This window comes from Canis aureus, chromosome 19, assembly GCF_053574225.1.
Source record: "Canis aureus isolate CA01 chromosome 19, VMU_Caureus_v.1.0, whole genome shotgun sequence".
Taxonomy (NCBI): domain Eukaryota; kingdom Metazoa; phylum Chordata; class Mammalia; order Carnivora; family Canidae; genus Canis; species Canis aureus.
Window position 1 is genome coordinate 41,878,255 of NC_135629.1, and position 19,685 is coordinate 41,897,939.

The following is a 19,685-nucleotide window of genomic DNA, read 5'->3' on the forward strand; positions in this document are numbered from 1 at the left end:
TATGCTCTTCTGACCCAGCCAGCCAAGCGCCCTGGGAGATTTTGTTTTTATTTTTTATTTTTATTTTTATTTTTTTTTAATTTTTTTTTTTATTTATTTATGATAGTCACAGAGAGAGAGAGAGAGAGAGAGGCAGAGACATAGGCAGAGGGAGAAGCAGGCTCCATGCACCGGGAGCCCGATGTGGGATTTGATCCCGGGTCTCCAGGATCGCGCCCTGGGCCAAAGGCAGGCGCCAAACCGCTGCGCCACCCAAGGATCCCCGGAGATTTTGTTTTTAATTACATTTCTCTGATGCTGACAAAGCTAGGGAAAAATTACTCCTCTTGAGGGTATGTGAATTTTAGACATATTCCAAACACGCTCATTTTGTCTCAGAAGCAATCAGCCAAAAGGCAAGATAAACATGAATCACATCCAACATAAATGAAGAATGAAGTAACAATCAGAGATCCATCTATAAGTTGGAAGAGGTTTAGTTGTGTTTTATATTTTCCCATCCTTTCATGAGAAAAACACAGTAGAATTAGATATTTTTTCTTGATAGAATTAGACAAAATATCCAAGAATGTATAATATGTATTGCTGTGCAATCCCTACTTATTTCCTGTCTTTCTGAACAGATCTACATTTTCCAGAAAAATATTTGATGGCACATTGAGTTCAAGATGAGGCCTCCACAGGGCTTTCTCAAGTGACTACTGCCAGTTACTTAACAACTCTATGAAGAAAATCGACTTTTGCTATTCTGGGGTAAGATGGGCAAATTAGGAAAGGGCTTAATTATAGACAGCTGGTAGAAATTTGAGTGTTAATGAGTGGTTGTTTCTGGGGAGAGAAAGGAAAAGCCTAAGGTTGGCAAAACAAGTCTGATTATTTATGCCTGGTGTAAGGGGGTACAGTGAGACTTGGTAGCCCCGCCCACCAAGATGGGTCAGTTTTTCTGGGCTTTGTGACTTCCTTTGGTTCACAGTCACACACAGGATGTGGTGTGTGTGGCAGCCCATGGGCATTTAGATGACCCTACCTAGGTGCAAAGGGAAGTGATACCTCTATGCTATGGAAGGGGAAGATGGTTTTGCTATATTTCTCCATATGGCATCTACTCCACTGTTGTTGTTGTTGTTGTTTTAAGATTTTATTTATTTATGAGAGACAGAAAGAGAGAGGCAGAGACACAGGCAGATGGAGAAGCAGGCTCCATGCAGGGAGCCCGAAGTGGGATTCGATCCCGAGACCCCAGGATCACAACCTGAGCTGAAGGCTGTGCTAAACCGCTGAGCCACACGGGCTGCCCTACTCCGCTGTGAAAATGTAATGTCACTGTTTTCCTGGTGGGAAATTCTGACAACCCATAACAAACTGGTGTTTAAACTGTCTTTTGAGCAGCGCTTGGGTGGCTCAGTTGATTAAGCATCTGCCTTTGGCTCAGGTTATGATCCCAGAGTCCTGGGATGGAGTCTCACGTCGGGCTCCCTGCTCAGTGAGGAGCTGCGTCTCCCTCTCCTTTTGCACCCCCCCCCCTCATGTGCGTGCTCTCTTTCTCTCTCTCTCTCAAAATAAATCAATAAAATCTTTTTTAAAAACTGTCTTTTGGAGATGCCTGGGTGGCTCAGCGGTGAGCATCTGCCTTTGGCTCAGGGCGTGATCCCGATCCCGGGATCGAGTCCCACATCGGGCTCCCTGCATGGAGCCTGCTTCTCCCTCTGCCTCTGTCTCTGCCTCTCTCTCTCTATGTTTCTCATGAATAAATAAAATCTTTTTTTTAAATCTTTTTTGGAGCTACCTATGATATTCTTTTTTTCTTAATATCAGCCTTTAAAAATTATAATTGTACTTTATGATTGATATACTTTCTTTCATATAAAAAAATAATTTGAGAACTCATAATTTTCTCTCCATAATTAGATGTTTCCATCTATCTCAATTTGCTTAGTTTCACCCTCCTGGTGAAAGAAAATCAGCAATTCTTGCACCATATGGGAGGAAATGCCCACTGCTAATGTGTATGATCTCATAACCTTAAAGAGTCCTGTTAAACACGTTTCAATGGGCAAATACCTATCCTAAAATTAATAAGGATTTGGAGAAAACGTGACTCTCTGAACTTGCCCTAAGCAATTTGGCAAGTTTCTTAGGTCCCCAATAAAAGGACTAGATTAGCTCCATTGATAGTCCTTTTGGAAACGGAACCTGTGATTCGTCTACTGACTGCATTGAGATGTGTATCATACATACACTGTTGTCTCCCCCTCTACACCCCCGTGGCCCACCCAAGTTCACCTACAACTGTAAAGCAAGAGGGCTTCCCAATGTGCTGTTATCTTCATATCCCAGGCATGGGCATCTTTTCTCTGAGTAAGACTTTCTGGTACTCGAGAAGTACCACATGAACTTGCTTGGCTGCACAGACACGTAGCAGGGAGATGGGAGGAGTTTCTGAGGGTACCCCTGAAGTGCTGGGACATGGGAGTTGGTGGGTAAATGCTGCAGCCTCACATACTGAACTGGGATGATTCTGAGTTTGTTCCACACAGCTTCTCAGAGATTCCCTCAATGGGAGTGAGCATAAACCTGTTAGTTAATGCCACAGTGGATGGCTTTTCTACCTTTCTTGTCTCATTTCCCACTTCCTCTTTTTTTCCCCCTGGGGGCCATCTTCAAAATCAAGCATGTTGTTTAAGTCCTTGTCTTGGGATCTCCTTTGGGGGAACCAATTCTAAGACCATTGGTATAGTAACGGGTCAAGTATAGGCCAGATAATAGTGAGGACTGTTTTGCTAGTGTGGAGTGCCATGCTGGGAATGTTAGAAAGATATGTGGTGAACTGGGATGAGGTACAGATGGAAAGTGAAGCACTGAGTTATGCATTAGTTCTAGATTTTGAACAGTAACATGAAGAAAATGATTGGAAGGCCCTAGAGTTGAGAGAGTGGCCAATCACAACCTAAGGACATGCTCTGAGAACAAGAATCCCACCATGGCAGCATTTAAACAGACCTTTGTTTTCTTTCTTTCTTTCTTTCTTTCTTTCTTTCTTTCTTTCTTTCTCTTTCTTTCTTTCTTTTAAAAAAATATTTAAAAAAATAAAATTAAATTTAAAAAGATTTAATTTATTTATTTTGAGAGAGAGAGAGCACAAGCAGTGGGGAGAAACAGAGGGAGACGGAGAAGCAGGCTCCCCACTGAGTGGGGAGCCCAACACAGGGCTTGATCCCAGGACTCTGAGATTACAACCTGAGCCAAAGGCAGACCCTTAACCAACTGAGCCACCCAGGTGCCCCTGGACCCTTCTTTCTTGTAGCAAGAAGGCAGACTGCTAAAATTAAGGCCAGGATTTAATTATAAGTGCAGTGGAATTAAAAGGATGTCAATGCACAGACCTTACAGTTCTTCTCTGCTAAATTAGGACACTAAAGCTGAAGGAGTAAGACCCTGATACCAAGCATAGGAACGTATATTTGGATCTTCCTGAGACCACTGAATTCTAGATTCCCCTTAAAAACTTCTAGGTCTAAAAACAAAAACAAAAACAAAAACAAAAACAAAACAAAACAAAAAAAAAACTTCTAGGTCTATAGAAGCAGTCACCTTACCTTTATAAGAAGAGACCAGGCTCTCATTATCCTGAGGCTATACAAAGGCCTCCTGAAATGGCTGCCTCACAAGATGATGTCTGCCCACCTCAAATTCCACTTCTGCACCCTTCATGACCCCTAGCCCAGTAACTAGATTCAGATCTCAGTAGAGCCTTGGTGAGGAAATAGCTGATTTACCAAATGAGCTGTATGCTATGTCTCATTTGTATTGATGGGCACTGGGGGAACAGGTGCAGAAGAGCATAGTGAAGGTTTTCACTTGCCATGGAAATGGCTGGGCACAGAAGTGTTTATGGATATGAGAGTACTCACAATGACTCAAGATAGTCATTGTAAAGACACATGACACTGGCCCTTGACCCCACTGGGAGAGCTCTTTGAAGATTTGACATGATGTTGCCACAGTAATGAGGCAGAAATGCTGGAATTGCCTTGGCAAATTGTGAAAGTCAGAGTTTCTGCAAAGGGATGTATAAGAATTGAAATATCAGAGGAGCCTAGGTGGCTCAGACAGAAGAGTGTGTGACTCTTGATCTTGAGGTTGGGAGTTTGAGCCCCACATTGGGTGTAGAGATTACTTAAATAAATAAAACTTCTTTTTACAAAAAGAACTGAATTATTGTGTAATTCCAGAGAACCCACTAGAATGGTCCTGGAGCTGATTAGGATTACTATAACCCACCTGAGTATGGTCCTGGAGAGGGTTCAGAGATCACTCCTCTACAAAAGCAATACAGAATGCATTAGCAAAATAGGTATCAACATCACTGAGAAACTCAGTGGTGAGCTTTTGTCCTCTGAAGGTCCTGGTGAGGACAGGAAAGTGACCAAGAAAGTGGGCTCCCTAGTGTCAGTGGGGACAATAGAATTCTATATAATAGGAGCAGCTCACTGTCGAAGCAGTATGTCTGTCCTGTCTCTACCAGGAAAGAAGAGTAAAAGCAATTTTCAATTGCCTGGATAAGAAAGCATTCACCTTCACTTTCTTTCCGTGAGGCTATGACAACAACTTTTCTGTTCTATGTCACAATATAATCAGAAGGGATTTTGATTATCATGACATGATGGCATCATGTTAATTGGTTCTCAGGAACAAGACACAGAAAATTCTCTGGATAATCAGGTAAGACAAATGGGCACCAGAGGATAGGATAAACCATCCCTCTTTTCATATCTAACATATTTAATAGGGCTGTCTACACAACAGTTTGCCTTCATTCCTAGATTCTTCAGAACCATAATTCCACCGAGGCTGCTGGAACTAGCAATCTCCCCAAAACTTTGTGTTTCCTTCAGGAGCTACTTTGATGTAGTAATATTAGTTTTCCTCTAAACAGTTTTGGATTTCATCAAACATTATATCTTTGTTAAGTTGACATGAGGAGGGGGATAAAAGCGTTCTTATTACTTCTTCCTCCTTGGCAGTCCCATTATGCACTATTTTTTTGGTGTTTCTATTTCATTCTTTATATCATAAATGCCTGAGTATCTAAAATTTGTGAAGAAAAGTATATGGAATTACACATTCAGGGAAATTGATTCCTCAAAGGAACCATAATTCTCTCTGGAAAGTGAAATTAGATTCTCTACACTGATTTACTGTGTCTGAGGATATCTGCTTCCCATCACTCTGGAAATCACTGGAAAGTTTCTCTTCTAGTTAATTTTGACTGTCTTGTTGGGCATTTTCATTAACAGCTATTAATCATTTACAATAATACCTTGAACAAATCTTTGTTGGGTAATTAGCATGATATTCCCTTGAAGCCACTGTCATTCCTGCTGCAGGTGGCATGATAATCACAGCTCTGGAAAGAGATGAGGTCAGAGATTCCTGAAGTTACAATGCAGAGTTTAGCTGCTCCTCACCACACACCCTTTTGGCTATAAAGCTGATAATTTCTGGCTTCGTACCTGGGCTTTTATAATCACTCTTATCCCATCGCACATCCAAATCATCCCCTCATCATCTTCTCTAAGCTCAAAGGGATCTCAGATATTGCAACATTAGAAGTGCCATATCAGAGTCATGCCAATCACGGCAGCCAGTGCTGTGTTGTTTACACAAGAGATTTGTCAAGTTTTGAAGAATGACAGTATATATAGATTTTAGAGAGACTGTCTCAATTTTTAAAAAAGATTTGATTTATTCATTAATGAGAGATACACAGAGAAAGGCAGAAACATAGGCAGAAGGAGAAGCAGGCTCCCTATGGGGAGCCTGACGCAGGACTTGATCCCAGGACCCCAAGATAACAATTGAGCCAAAGGCAGATGCTCAACCACTGAGCCACCCAGGTGCCCTGTATCCTCAATTTTTAATTAAGTCCAAAGACCATATGGACAGCAACACATTCATCCAGACTTCACGTAGGCTGGTGTGTTCATGCTTTGTTTCAAGCAATCTGCCATCACCTTGGCGCTCAACATGCATTCAATGACTTACTGCCTTAGACAAATAACATGTTTTGTATAATAAACACACACATGTCATTTCTCCTGGAGCACTTTTACCAAACCAATTCCTTTGGAAGTTAAACTTATATGCTGAGTCATTGTCTTTCATTTAATAATAATTTGATATTTTGTTATATTTCAATTTCTCAGTTTTGGATTCCTGGCTCTATATTTTTCTTGCTTATTTATTTATCTTCAGCTCCTTTTCTCTTATTCAGGGCTGCTACCCTGCCTTCCCTCCTCAATATAGATACTTCTGTAGGCTTCTCTTAAACTTTTGAGATATTCTTATCACTTTCATTATTTATCATGATTTATTACCTTGTCATTATTTATTACCTACTCTTTCATGTACTGTTAGTGAAGCACTGATTCACTGTAAAAAACATCCTACAATAGAAACATAACAGGGCCACAGGATGCAAGAGCACCTGGCTTTAGGGTCTCAAACAGAACAGGTTTGGACACTCACTGCTGGCAAAATCCAAAGGCAGAGAGACCGGTGGTGGTGAAACAAGAAAGGAACTTCTTTCAGTGAGACCTACACGGGGAAGACAGCAGATTAGCATCTCAGAGACTATCTCTAAAGTGCTGGAAACACTTCCAGGTTTATATTAGGGAAATGTGGGTCAATGGGTACTTGCAGGTGGCCAGTGAAGATCAGGTTGATCACTATCTTGGGGTCAGTCACCATCATTGTTTTGCTGGCTCAGGGCAGTTCTTACTGCTTGCGGGGGTAGTTTCAGTTCCCATGGGGGATGCTTTGCACACAGCATCTTTGGCCTGAATTAAAAGATACGCTGGAAAGAATTTTATCAATTAGAAAGTACAACTGAAGTCAAAATGGAGGTGCTTGAAATCCTCTTTCAGACACATATTACAAGTATCTCTCTTTGACAGAAAACCAAGACCTCTTCATATTCTGATTGTCTCTATTATTAGCAGCCTGTGCAGTTTTAACCATCATCCATCTGCTCACTTCTCTCTCTCCTCCCAACCTCTCATCCACTTCTTTGAAAAGTTTAAATATTTGAATACCCACTGTCTTCAAATATCTTAAAATATACTACCATTTGGCAAAACCGAGGCTTCTTAGCTCTGTGCCTTGTGTTCTATGTCCCAAACTTCAACAATTTTCTGATTCAGAATCTCTCATCATGTTAAATATTCCATTAAATGTGTGCTTTGGGACTGGGATAAATTCCTATCAATAAGCACACACATTTGGGCATTCCTGTCCTATCACTTTCTGAGAACACAGAGAGAATGGGATATTCTGCAGGATGGGTATACTCAGAAAGGGGTTCAGATATGCTGGACCCTTCTGCTCCTAACTACTTTGATTTCATTTGGGGTACTTTTCTAGGGATATCTGTTTTGTTTGTTTTGTTTTGTTTTAAAGATTTTAGGGATGCCTGGGTGGCTCAGCAGTTGAGCATTTGCCTTTGGCTGGAGGAGGGGGGGGGTGTTGGTGATCCTGGGATCCAGTCCCACAACTCCCTGCATGGAGCCTGCTTGTCTCTCTGCCTGTGTCTCTGCCCCCGCCCCCTCTGTCTCTCATGAATAAAGAAATTTAAAAAAATAAAAAAATAAAGATAAAAATAAATTTACTTGAGAAAGCTTAAGAGAGAGAGAATGAGTAGGGGAGAGGGTTAGAGGGAGAGGGAGAAGCAGACTCCCTGCTGAACAGGGAGCTTGACTCCGGGCTTGATCCCAGGCCCCTGGGAACATGATCTGAGCCAAAGGTAGACATTTAATCCACTGAGCCACCCAGGTGCCCCAGGGATACCTGTTTTATTTATTTTTTATTTTTTAAAAAAGATTTTATTTATTCTTTTTTTTTTTTTTTTAAGATTTTATTAATTCATGAGAGACACAGAGAGAGAGAGAGGCAGACACAGGCAGAGGGAGAAGCAGGCCCGGTGTGGGGAACCTGACGTGGACTCGATCCCGGGTCTCTAGGATCACGCCCTGGGCCGAAGGCGGGGCTAAACAGCTGAGCCACCCAGGGCCCCCTGGGATACCCATTTTAAAAGTATTTTAGGGGCAGCCCGGGTGGCTCAGGGGTTTAGCACCGCCTTCGGCTCAGGGCATGATCCTGGAGACCCAGGATCGAGTCCCACGTTGGGCTCCCTGCGTGGAGACTGCTTCTCCCTCTGCCTGCGTCTCTGCCTCTCTCTCTCTCTCTCATGAATAAATAAATAAAACCTTTAAAAAAAAAAGTATTTTAGAATTCTACAATTTTCCTGTGTCATCTTTTACAAAAATGTCTGCTTTTATGTACAAATATTAGAAACTTTATAATTTTTCTGCTCATATTAAAAGGAATAAAATCTTTGCGTTCTCATACTTCGATAGCATGTACTGGGAGATTCTTTTTTGTTCTCTCTGTCTCAGAGCCCGATAAATTAAGGATACAGTAAGTGTCTCTCACACTCAAAGTGCTTGTGATCAGCGAGAATCCGCCCATTTTCTTTTCTTCAGTATATAATTGAACATGTAATGATGTAAGTTTGGAGGAACAGAGATTCAAATGATCCTTTTGGATAGTTTTTAATTGTTATTTCTGCCCCTAAATATAATTTCCCACCCCTGCTTTTTTTTTTTTTTTATTCTCTCTTCCCTATTCTTCATCAATTTCTTCAGGGTGTGGGTGGTTTGAATGAGTTAGCCGCTGAATGGAAGTGAAGAGGTGAGTTGGGTAGCTGGTGGGTGGGTGGTACAAGGAAGTATTTAATGGTGACAATCACTTATCATGGAAAGAAGCCTGAAAGGAGAGGCTATTTGTGACTCAGCTGAGAATTGGTCTCTAATGCTTGGTTTACTAGAAATAGCTCACATATGGTTATATCTGTTTTTTTGCATTTCTGGATATGTTAAAGCCTGTTTCTGTGCTTTGCTTGGACATCACTCATGTCTCCCTACTTCGTGGAAGTGCTGTGATTCAGCTTTTCCATCCTCTTCGCTCTGGTCTGGAGTTCCCTGTTTTGCCATCTGGTCTGGTGAAACAGCTTCCCTCCAGTGGACTTACATGTGCACCATCTGACACCATCTCCAGAGGAGACTAAGCAATCTGATTGCTTCCTTTTCTTAGAAGATAAAACTCCCAATATTGGCCTCTCACCTTTGTTTTATTGGTGTGTTTTCCTATTCTTTAATTCATTTTCAAAACTATTTGTTGGTTTATAAAGATCTATTTATTTCTTTTTAAGAATTTTATTTTTAAGTAATCTCTACACCCTACGTGGGGCTCGAACTCACAATACCAAGATCAAGAATCACATGCTCTATGGACCGAGCTGGCCAGGCGACCTGATTTATTTCCTTATATTTACTCATGCTCTTATTGGACTCTATTAATTCTAGGAGTTTTCGTTTAATTTTGTCTTAAGACAACTATCGCTCATTAGTGAATGTTTTACTTGGTTTCTTTCTTTTTCTTTTTAGTTTCAAGTTTTTATTTAAATTCTAGTTAGCAAAAAAAAAAAAAAACAAAAAAATAAATAAATAAATTCTAGTTAGCTAACACACATTGTAATTTTAGTTTCGAGTATAGAATTTGGTGATTCATCACTTATGTACAACACCCAGTCTTCATCACAGTAAATGCCCTTCTTAATCCCCGTCACTTATTTAGCCTACCCCCGACCCACCACCCCTCTAGCAACCCTCAGCCTGGTCTCTATAGTTAAGAGTCTGATTTATGGTTTGCCTCTGTCTCCTTTTTTCCCTTCACTGTTCATTTGTTTTGTTTCTTAAATTCCACATATGAGTGAAATCATATGGTATTTGTCTTTTCTGACTTATTTTGATTAACATAAGACATTTTATTTATTTATTTTTTTAAATTTTTATTTATTTATGATAGTCACAGAGAGAGAGGCAGAGACACAGGCAGAGGGAGAAGCAGGCTCCATGCACCGGGAGCCTGACGTGGGATTCGATCCCGGGTCTCCAGGATCGCGCCCTGGGCCAAAGGCAGGCGCCAAACCGCTGCGCCACCCAGGGATTCCAACATAAGACATAGATCCATCCATGTCATTGCAAATGGCAAGATTTCATGGCTGAATAATATTCTGAGATATATTCTGATATATATAAATATCTGGATATATATAGATATATCCATATATATCTATCTATATATATACATACACACATACATATATATATCTCATATCTTTTTTATCTACTCATTGTTCATTCCTCTCTTTTTCTCTTTCCTCACATTGGCTAGATCAGAAGAATAATTTTAAAAATTGCAGTGATACTTCGGCGCGTGCGCAGTGAGCGCCGGCAGCTGCGAGGAGCGGAGAGGCAGGTCAACCTGCGGAGCGGGCAGGTGGCGGCGGGTGCGGCCGGAACCGGAGCTGCCGGGAGTCGGCGCCCTGCAGGACATGACACAAGTGGCACATCCCGGCCATGGGGTCCCAGCATTCCACCTCCGCTCGCCCCTCTTACTGCAAGCGAAAGAAAGAGAACAGGGAGGATTTGCTGGCAGAAAGGGAGCAAGAAGAAGCCATTGCTCAGTTCCCATATGTGGAGTTCACCGGTCGAGATAGCATCACCTGTCTCACGTGCCAGGGGACAGGCTACATTCCAACAGAACAAGTAAATGAGTTGGTGGCTTTGATCCCACACAGTGATCAGAGGTTGCGCCCTCAGAGAACTAAGCAGTACGTCCTCCTGTCTGTCCTGCTCTGTCTCCTGGCATCTGGTTTGGTGGTTTTCTTCCTGTTTCCACATTCAGTCCTTGTGGATGATGACGGGATCAAAGTGGTGAAAGTCACATTTAATAAGCAGGACTCCCTTGTCATCCTTGCCATCACGGCTACCCTGAAAATCAGGAACTCCAACTTCTACTCGGTGGCAGTGACCAGCCTGTCCAGCCAGGTTCAGTACATGAACACAGTGGTGGGCACATATGTGACCACTAACGTCTCCCTCATTCCTCCTCGGAGCGAACAACTGGTGAATTTTACTGCGAAGGCTGAGATGGGAGGACCATTTTCCTATGTGTACTTCTTCTGCACATTGCCCGATATCCTGGTGCACAACATAGTGATCTTCATGCGAACTTCAGTGAAGATTGCATACATTGGCCACATGACCCAGAGCTCCTTGGAAACCCATCACTATGTGGACTGTGGAGCTAATTCCACAGCTGTTTAGAAACTGCTCTTGGTTCTTCCATGGCAGCACCTGCCAGAAGAGACACAGCACCTGTTCCCAGGGCCTGAGTTACAGACCTATCCCAGGTGGTAGAAGTAGAGGAGAAATTGGTTCTCTTAATCCCCAGCAAACATCCTCCTGCCATTTAGGGGTGGGGGTGGGGAGAGCTCCTCTGTGTAGCACCATCTGTATTTCTCAGAACCAGCAGAATCACTGCCCAGTGCCTCGCTTGTGCCTGGCAAATAGTAGGCACTCAGAGCAAGTTTGAAGAATTGAATTCCCATCTTTTCAGCTGTTCTTGGGCATTACACATTGAAATCCTACCGCGGTTCTAGGTTATCAGACCATGGAGAGTGACATGGAGGTTGGACTGTTAGGGCAGCTCCAGAACGGGTCTCCCTCATCTGTGCAGAAGAGGCAGCGGGTGGGAATGTTTGAATACGTAAGAAAGCACAGACTGTCTAATACGGGAAATTTTTTCATCTCGCAAATGTCTAGGAACTTAACAGAAACCTTTTTCCTGTAGAAAATTACAGTTGTTTTTACATAGAGTCTATGTGAGGCTTGATTTACCCTTCATCCATTGGCTGGAACATGGATTGGGGATTTGGTAGAAAAATAAATCCTGCTTTTGATTCAAAAAAAAAAAAAAAAAAAAAAAATTGCAGTGATAATTGTCATATAAGATTTGTTTCTGCCTGAAAGGTAAATTATTTCTTTATCATTCTATTATCACAAGACCTATGTGGTTTAGGAATAAACATAGTTTAGTTTTGGGTTATTGTACTTTTAATATTCAATTGAATATAATTTCATAACATCTGTTTTAATTTTTTCTAAAGATTCATTTTTCCATTTTAGAGAGAGGGAGAGATCCAGCATGAGTAGGGGGAGGGGCAGAGAGAGAGAATCTTTAAGCAGACTCCCCGCTGAGTGCGGGGCTGAAATGAGACTCCATCCCAGGACCCAGGAGATCATGACCTGAGCTGAAATCAAGAGTCAGATGCTTAGCCGACTGAGCCACCCAGGTTCCACCATAATATCTGTTTTAATCTCTCATGATTAATAGTGAAATGTGTTTATATTGTAAATCTTGAATATACAAGATAAATTTAGACAATAGAATAAAATAGTTAAAAAATGAAAAATTAACAAGCATTTCCCTATACTCATAAGAAACTAACAATTTAAAAAATAGAGTGTTGAGCAGCCCTGGTGGCCCAGGGGTTTAGCACCACCCTCAGCCCAGGGTATGATCCTGGAGACCCGGGATCGAGTCCCACGTCGGGCTCCCTGCACGGAGACTGCTTCTCTCTCTCTGCTTCTCTCTCTCTTTCTCTGTCATGAATAAATAATTAAAATCTTTAATAAAATAAAAAATACAGAGTTTTAGTTTCTAGTAAAAGATACTTAATTTGATAGAGAGTATGACCTAACAAATGTGACTTCCCTTCTTGGTGAGGCACAGAGAGCAATTACACCAGGTGGAGTTGTTGCACAAAGGAAACTTTATTTGCAGCAAAGAAGGAGATCCTGGAGAATAGCTTCCAAAGCAGTGACTCCCTGGGCAAGGGTGAATGGGTTTCTTTTATTTAAAGTTATGTTGACTATTTAGAAAGGGGAGCCTTGTCATCGTATGAAGAGGAGGGCATAAGGTTGTACATGCACCTTACACACCTTACCGAGTCATGCTTATGCACACATTGTAAATGAGGCTTGTGCTCCTCCATAGGTGGAGATCATACTATTATGATGAGGTAAAGGTAACTGTCAGCGACTCCATGTGTCACTCCATGGTCTATCTGCAGAGGCGGAAGTCAGGAGTTAAGCTCAAACTGGTCTGGGTGGTCTTGGCTGCCAGAGCTCTTCATCAGGGCAGTCCTGATTGCTTGAAAGGTAGTTTCATTTTCAATCCTGGATGCTATGCTCCTTGGGTCTTTTGCCTGAGTTAAGAGATAAGCTGGAAAGAAGAGCTTAAGAGAAAAGGTGGGACAAAGGTTGTTGGGTACAAGCAGGTGAGCAGTTAAAGGTTAGGTCTTGGGGTCTAGCTGGTGATAATAGCTTCATTGTAGCTCTCTGTATATGCAAAATATTTTTTTTAAAGTCCCATTTCAGGGGCGCCTGGGTGATTCAATAGGTGAAGCATCTTCCATTGGCTCAGGTCATGATCCCAGGATCCTGGTATGGAGCCCCGCATCTGGCTCCCTGCTCAGTGGAGTGTCTGCTTCTCCTTTTCCGTCTGGCCCTCTGTCCTGTTTGTGTTCTCTCTCTCTCTCTCTCTCTCTCAAATGAATAAATAAAATCTTTATAAAATAAATAAAGTCTCATTTTACACCATTTAAGTCTGAGCTTAAACATTTAAATTTAAAATATCCAGACAGGAAAAAAATAAAAAAATAAATAAAATAAAATAAAATATCCAGACAGGGATCCCTGGGTGGCGCAGTGGTTTGGCGCCTGCCTTTGGCCCAGGGCGCGATCCTGGAGACCCGGAATCGAATCCCATGTCAGGCTCCCGGTGCATGGAGCCTGCTTCTCCCTCTGCCTGTGTCTCTGCCTCTCTCTCTCTCTCTCTCTGTGACTGTCATAAATAAATTTAAAAAATATTAAAGTAAAATAAAATATCCAGACAACTTAAATATTTAGATTAAAAATATAAAGCAATACATTTTTGCAAAAAAAAATCTACGTGACTACATCTAAAATTTAGGGGTGGGGACAACCATAGCAAAGAAGCAGAAACTATATAATAATAAAATGGGATTAGTTGACTATCATGTAAAAATATTTGTGTGATAATATATTCTATAAACAATTAATACAATTAGCACAAAAATAATCAATCTAGTAAAAATGTACTTTGCAGATTCTAACATTTGACTAGTCACACAAAAGTAATAATTCTTATGAATTTCTGAGGAAAGACTAGGGGAAAAGGTATAAAATTTTCAGTTCCCAAAGATGAATCCAAAAGATATAACCTCTTAGAAAAATATTCAAATTCATTTGGGTGAAGAAAGGCAAATTATAGTAACATTGGCAGGGGTGCCTGGGTAGCTCAGTCAGTTAGGCATCTGACTTTGGCTCAGGTCATGATATTAGGATCCTGGGATAGAGCCCTGCATGGAGCCCAGGCTGAGCCCCAGCTGAGCCCCGCCACAAACCCCTGCCTCTCCCTCTTCCGAACCCTTTCCCCCAAACCAAACCTCCATTCATGCTCTCTTTCCCTCACATGCTCTCTCTCTCAAATAAGTAAAACCTTTAAAAATAATAAAGTAACTGGGACACCTGGGTGGCTCAGTGATTGAGCGTCTGTCTTTGGCTCAGGGCGTGATCCCAGGGTCCAGGACAGAGTCCTACAACGGGCTCCTTGCATGGGGCCTGCTTCTCCCTCTGCCTCTCTCGTGAATGAATAAATAAAATCTTTAATAATAATAATAATAAATAATAATAATAATAATAATAAATAATAATAATAAAGTAACAATGCCATATCACTTTTGACTTACCAAACTGGGGGAAATGCTGAAATTACTAATGCTGTTGGGAATTAAGGAGACTAACACACTCCTACCTACCTGGGAATTCATGATCCTCGTCCTCTTCCCTCATCTCCTTCCCCTTTTTCTTCCTGTCTTCCATCTGTCTCTCCTTCCTTTCTCTAAATAATCCCACTCCCATGAGTCTGAATCTGCCATAAGAATAAAAGAAACAAGAATAAGCTTGTTGCAAAGCTGCAATAAGCAAACATCTAGGTTCTTATATACTCAGTAAAAAATATAATGAGTCTACTAATATGGGAGACTGTGAGATGTAAAAGTTAAAGACTTTTAACTTTTCAGAGCCAGTTCAAATCTCAGTTCTGCTACTCATCAAATATGTGAATATTGGAAAGTTATTTAATCTGACAATGTTTCATTTTCCAGATCAGTGACATGAGGATAACACTATATCTAATTTGTAAGTTTGTTTTGAAAGTTAAAATAGATCATGTGCATAAAGTTTTAAAATAATACCTGGAACTAGTAAGCAAAATATAAGTGTTCATTCTTGTCAACCAACCAAACTGATTCTGCCACTTTAAGGTTTTGATAAAAGCGTGTACTCCTGTAATGTAAACACATTATTAAAATATTATGTTGGCAAAGGTATATAGAAAATGACATTTTTATTCTCTCAACCCTTTCTGTGCATAGCAGGTTGAACAAGATGCATCTCAGTGAAGAAGCGGCAGAGACCACTAATAGTTTTACTTGGTAAATCTGGACAGAGCATTTATTAAAAATTGACCATGGAAATGACTCTGAGACTAAGTCATAATTCCCTTTGTAGTCAGGTGACTTCCAATTTTCTTATTTCATCAAAACTGAAGGAAAATATAATCAAGATTATGGCTTATAAATTATGAAAATTATTTTTAGTATCACGATGTAACTTTTCATAGATAATTAGGAAAGACTTCCAAGAAGTAAGTGACACTAATAAAAAAAAAACTTTTTATAAGATTTTATTTATTTCTTTGAGAAAGAGAGAGAGAGAACACAAGCAGGAGGAGGGGCAGAGGGAGAGGGAGAAGCTGACACTCCACTGAGCAAGGAGTCTGATGCAGTGCTTGATTCTGGGACTCCAGGGTCATGATCTAAGTCGAACAGGTGCTTAACCGACTGTGCCACCCAGGCACACCCCCCATCTAGTTATTTCATGTAAACATGATTTTTCAGTGTGTAACTGTGAAAACAAAGGATAAATACAGAACTGATGCTGGATCCCGAGTAATTCTAGCAACAAGTAATATTCAAGGGTACATACACAAATAACTGGAAAACATCAGCACCATGCATCACATTAAGAGGTGTATACTTAGGGGTGCCTGGCTGGTTCAGTTGGAGGAGTGTGTGACTTTTGATCTTGGAGTCATACGAGTTTGAGCCCCACATTGGGTATAGAGATTACTTAAATAAATAAACGTTTTAAAAAGACAGAGAACTATATTTTTAATGAAACTTCTATGATAAATAACTATAAAAAGTTGTAATGTATGCTGTTTTGATCAATGTGTACTACCAATGTTTGTGATAACTCAACCCAAAAGAATTGTAAACACTTTATATCCTATGGTCACAAGAAATTGAAAGCATCAATTCATTTGCATATTTCTGTTGAAGAAAATTAGAAAAGACTGACCAGTAAAGATCTGTATCATAGGGCAGCCCCGGTGGCGCAGTGGTTTAGCGCCGCCTGCTAGGGCGTGATCCTGGAGACCCTGGATCAAGTCCCACGTCGGGCTCTCTGCATGGAGCCTGCTTCTCCCTTTGCCTGTGTCTCTGCCTCTCTCTCTCTGTATCTCTATGAATAAATAAATAAAATCTTAAAAAAAAAATATCTGTAACATAACATTGTATATAAAGTTGTAGGGAAGTAAAATGAAAATTCTACTCATTCAAGGAGAAAAAATACGTAAAATTTCAAACTGTGAGCTCATCCATGTGTTTTTCATATTATCATGGTGTCCTCAAATCACTATAGAATGTAGATTCCACTGGATACATCTTTTTTTTATTTATTTATTTTTAATTTATGATAGGCACACAGTGAGAGAGAGAGAGGCAGAGACACAGGCAGAGGGAGAAGCAGGCTCCATGCACCGGGAGCCCGATGTGGGATTCGATCCCGGGTCTCCAGGATCGCGCCCTGGGCCAAAGGCAGGCGCCAAACCGCTGCGCCACCCAGGGATCCCTCCACCGGATACATCTTAAAGAATGACTTTAATTTTCAACATTTTTATTTTAAAACATATTTAAAGTAAGTCAACCATTTAAACTTAGGATGAAAAATTTTACATGCCACTTAAAAAATATCTAAGTGGGGTGCCTGGGTGTCTCAGTCAATTAGGTGTCTGCCTTCAGCTCAGGTCATGATCCCATGGTCCTGGGAGAGAAACCCACATTGGACTCCCTGTTTAGTGGGGAGCCTGCTTCTACCCCTCCTGCTCCTCCTACTTGTGCTCTCTGTCAAATAAGAAAAATAAAATCTTTTTTTAAAAACTACTCTTTTATTTTTTTAAAGATTTTTAAAAAATATTTTATTTATTTATTCATGAGAGACACAGAGAGAGAGACACAGAGAGAGTAAGAGAGAGAGGCAGAGACACAGGGAGGGGGAGAAGCAGGCTCCATGCAGGGAACCTGACGTGGGACTCGATCCTGGAACTCCAGGATCACGCCCTGGGCTGAAGGCAGACACTCAACTGCTGAGCCACCCAGGCATCCCAAATCTTTTTTTTTTTTTTTTTTTAAAGAGAGAAAGTTAAAAAAAAAAAAAAGTCTAAGTGACGTGAGGGCACCTGGGTGGCTCAGTGGGTGAGCATCAGGCTCTTGGTTTCAGCTCAAGTTGTTGTCTTAGCGTTATGGGATCAAGCCCCAAGTCAGACTCTATGCTCAATGCAGAGTCTGTTTGGGGTTCTTTCTCCTTCCTTTTCTCTCCCCCCCTGCTCCTTCCCTCTGTCAAATAAAATAAATAAAATATTTTTTAAAAATCTAAGTGGGCACCAAATATAGAGGAATTGAAAGCAAAAATTTTGAAGACTATCATGGTAGACACTGTGGTCAATCAGAACAGTACTGAGAAAGTAGAGGCACCTGAGTGCTCTTGATTTCAGCTTGAGTCTTGATCTCAGGGTTGTGAATTCAAATCCCAGGTTGGGCTCCACACTTACTTAAAAAAACAAAACAAAAAACCAATACTGAGAAAGTATACTCCACCTCCCAGAACTAGGTGGCATGTCCCTACTTAAGGCCATTCATTCAGGACTAGGACCTACAGAATAGTTTATGATAACCAGTAACCTCTGAACTTTTCCTGTAAAGCTGGTGTTTTGAGGGACTTTTGTTCCAAGTGGTAGAAAGAGTTGGCACTCCATCCTAAGATTCCTCAACTCCACTAAATAAGGCTGAACATGGCAGATTCCATATAAGGTAACTTTCCACTTTAAGATTCTGAGTCAGTATTAGAAACATTCTAAATTAAAGGTTTCAATAAAGTGAATACATAGTTTTGACTACTGATAAAATAAGTAACTGCATATGCAGATGTGGCCATTTATAGTACTCTGTACATATCCAAAGCTGTCTTGAATACAGTGATTGCCTACAGATAAAAATACAGGAATTCAAATTTGGGCAGGACATCTCTCTACACTCCTAGGTCCAGGTTTGGCAAAAACTAGATTTGGTGTGCCTGGGTGGCTCAGTTGGTTAAGCGTCTGCCTTCCGCTCATGTCATGATCCCAGGGTCCTGAGATTGAGCCCCGAACCCCTGTTGGGCTCCCTATTCAGCAGGGAGCTTTTTTCTCCCTCTCTCTGCCTACTGCTCCCCCTGCTTGTGCTCTCTCTCTCTCTCCCTCTGTCAAATAAATAAATAAAATCTTAAAAAAAAAAAAAAAAAAAAAGAACAGCTAGATTCTGGAGTGGTAGTGGACAGTACTTACCACCCTCAAAAAATTAAAACAGAAACTGACCAGATTTAGGCATTACAGAACTTGGAGTTGGAAGAAATAGGTATGTGTTGTGACCACAATTCCTAACTTCAGAGTCCCCTCTCTTCAGGGCACCTGGCTGGCTCAGTCGGTGGAGTGTGTTGACTTGATCTCCAGACTGTGGGTGTGAGCCTCACACTGGGCATAGAGTTAACTCTAAAATAAAATAAAATAAAAAAATCTTTAAAAACAGGGACGCCTGTCTCAGCTGTTGATCACCTTTGGCTCAGAGCGTGATCCTGGATCGGGATGGAGTCCTACATCGGGCTTCTTGCTGGGAGCCTACTCCCCAACCCCCCACAACCATCACCACCCCATCTGTGTCTCTGCCTCTCTCTCTGTGTGTCTATCATGAATAAATAAATAAATCTTTTTTAAAAAAATCTTTAAAAACAAAAAAGTTCATTCTCTTCTACTGCCAGGCATCTCAGTCTTGAAAAGACATTTACTCCCTCACCCACCCACCCCCACACAAATCATTTCATTATCAACAAACTGGAAATAAAAAATATCTCGTCCAGCCTGTTTTTCACAGCAACTAAGGGAGTCACAGCAGGTAAAGTGGACATACTAATTTGCAACCTTTTGAGTAGGAAACAGATTATATCAGTTCTTATTTGTTTTTACACAAGGAGGGTCTTGGGAAGAAATGACCTAAATATATAATTTGCCTGGAAAATGTATAGGAAAATGTATAAAAACCTGCAGACAAATAATGTCAACTGCCTTGTTTTATAATATTTTCAATAATGCAAGTAAGCTGTTGGTAAATACTCCATGGTTTTCTTTTCAGTACTGTTATTGATTACTAAATATTAACACCAAAGTAATAATATGGAAGATTAAGAAATGAAAGTGAGTATTGTTTTGTCCCTTCCTGTCTTTTGTTGTTTGTTGAATTAACACGTGCCACCGAACTTCCT

At 40.9% G+C, this 19,685-nt stretch overlaps 2 protein-coding genes and 1 long non-coding RNA gene across 5 annotated transcripts in view; 1 reads left to right on the top strand and 2 right to left on the bottom strand.

Moving 5' to 3' along the window:
* Positions 1-7,606, bottom strand: part of FBXW12 (F-box and WD repeat domain containing 12) — a 29,560-nt gene extending 21,954 nt beyond the window's left edge. Inside the window, exons 1-3 of the mRNA XM_077860841.1 lie at positions 6,529-7,606; positions 5,321-5,407; positions 4,282-4,319 (exon numbers count right to left, since the gene is read on the bottom strand). The gene's annotated coding sequence lies outside the window, so the exon portion shown is untranslated. The remainder of the gene's footprint in view (positions 1-4,281; positions 4,320-5,320; positions 5,408-6,528) is intronic.
* A 2,726-nt stretch (positions 7,607-10,332) lies between these two features.
* LOC144290128 (transmembrane protein 106C) lies at positions 10,333-11,750 on the top strand. The gene has a single exon (XM_077859031.1). It carries the CDS (start codon positions 10,479-10,481, stop codon positions 11,226-11,228), a length of 750 nt encoding a protein of 249 aa, XP_077715157.1. The 5' UTR covers positions 10,333-10,478; the 3' UTR covers positions 11,229-11,750.
* Positions 11,751-12,750: 1,000 nt separating this feature from the next.
* Positions 12,751-19,685, bottom strand: part of LOC144290132 (uncharacterized) — a 38,483-nt gene continuing 31,548 nt past the window's right edge. Inside the window, exon 5 of one of the 3 annotated variants that reach the window (XR_013357955.1) lies at positions 12,751-13,201. This is a non-coding gene — a long non-coding RNA (uncharacterized LOC144290132). Of the gene's footprint in view, positions 13,202-15,316; positions 15,336-18,899; positions 18,919-19,685 lie in introns of those variants that run through there. The other 2 variants (XR_013357956.1, XR_013357957.1) reach the window with 2 other exon arrangements.

Coding starts and splice junctions, on each gene's coding strand:
- LOC144290128 (XM_077859031.1), top strand. CDS start 10,479: ATGGGGTCCCAGCATTCCACCTCCGCTCGCCCCTCTTACTGCAAGCGA.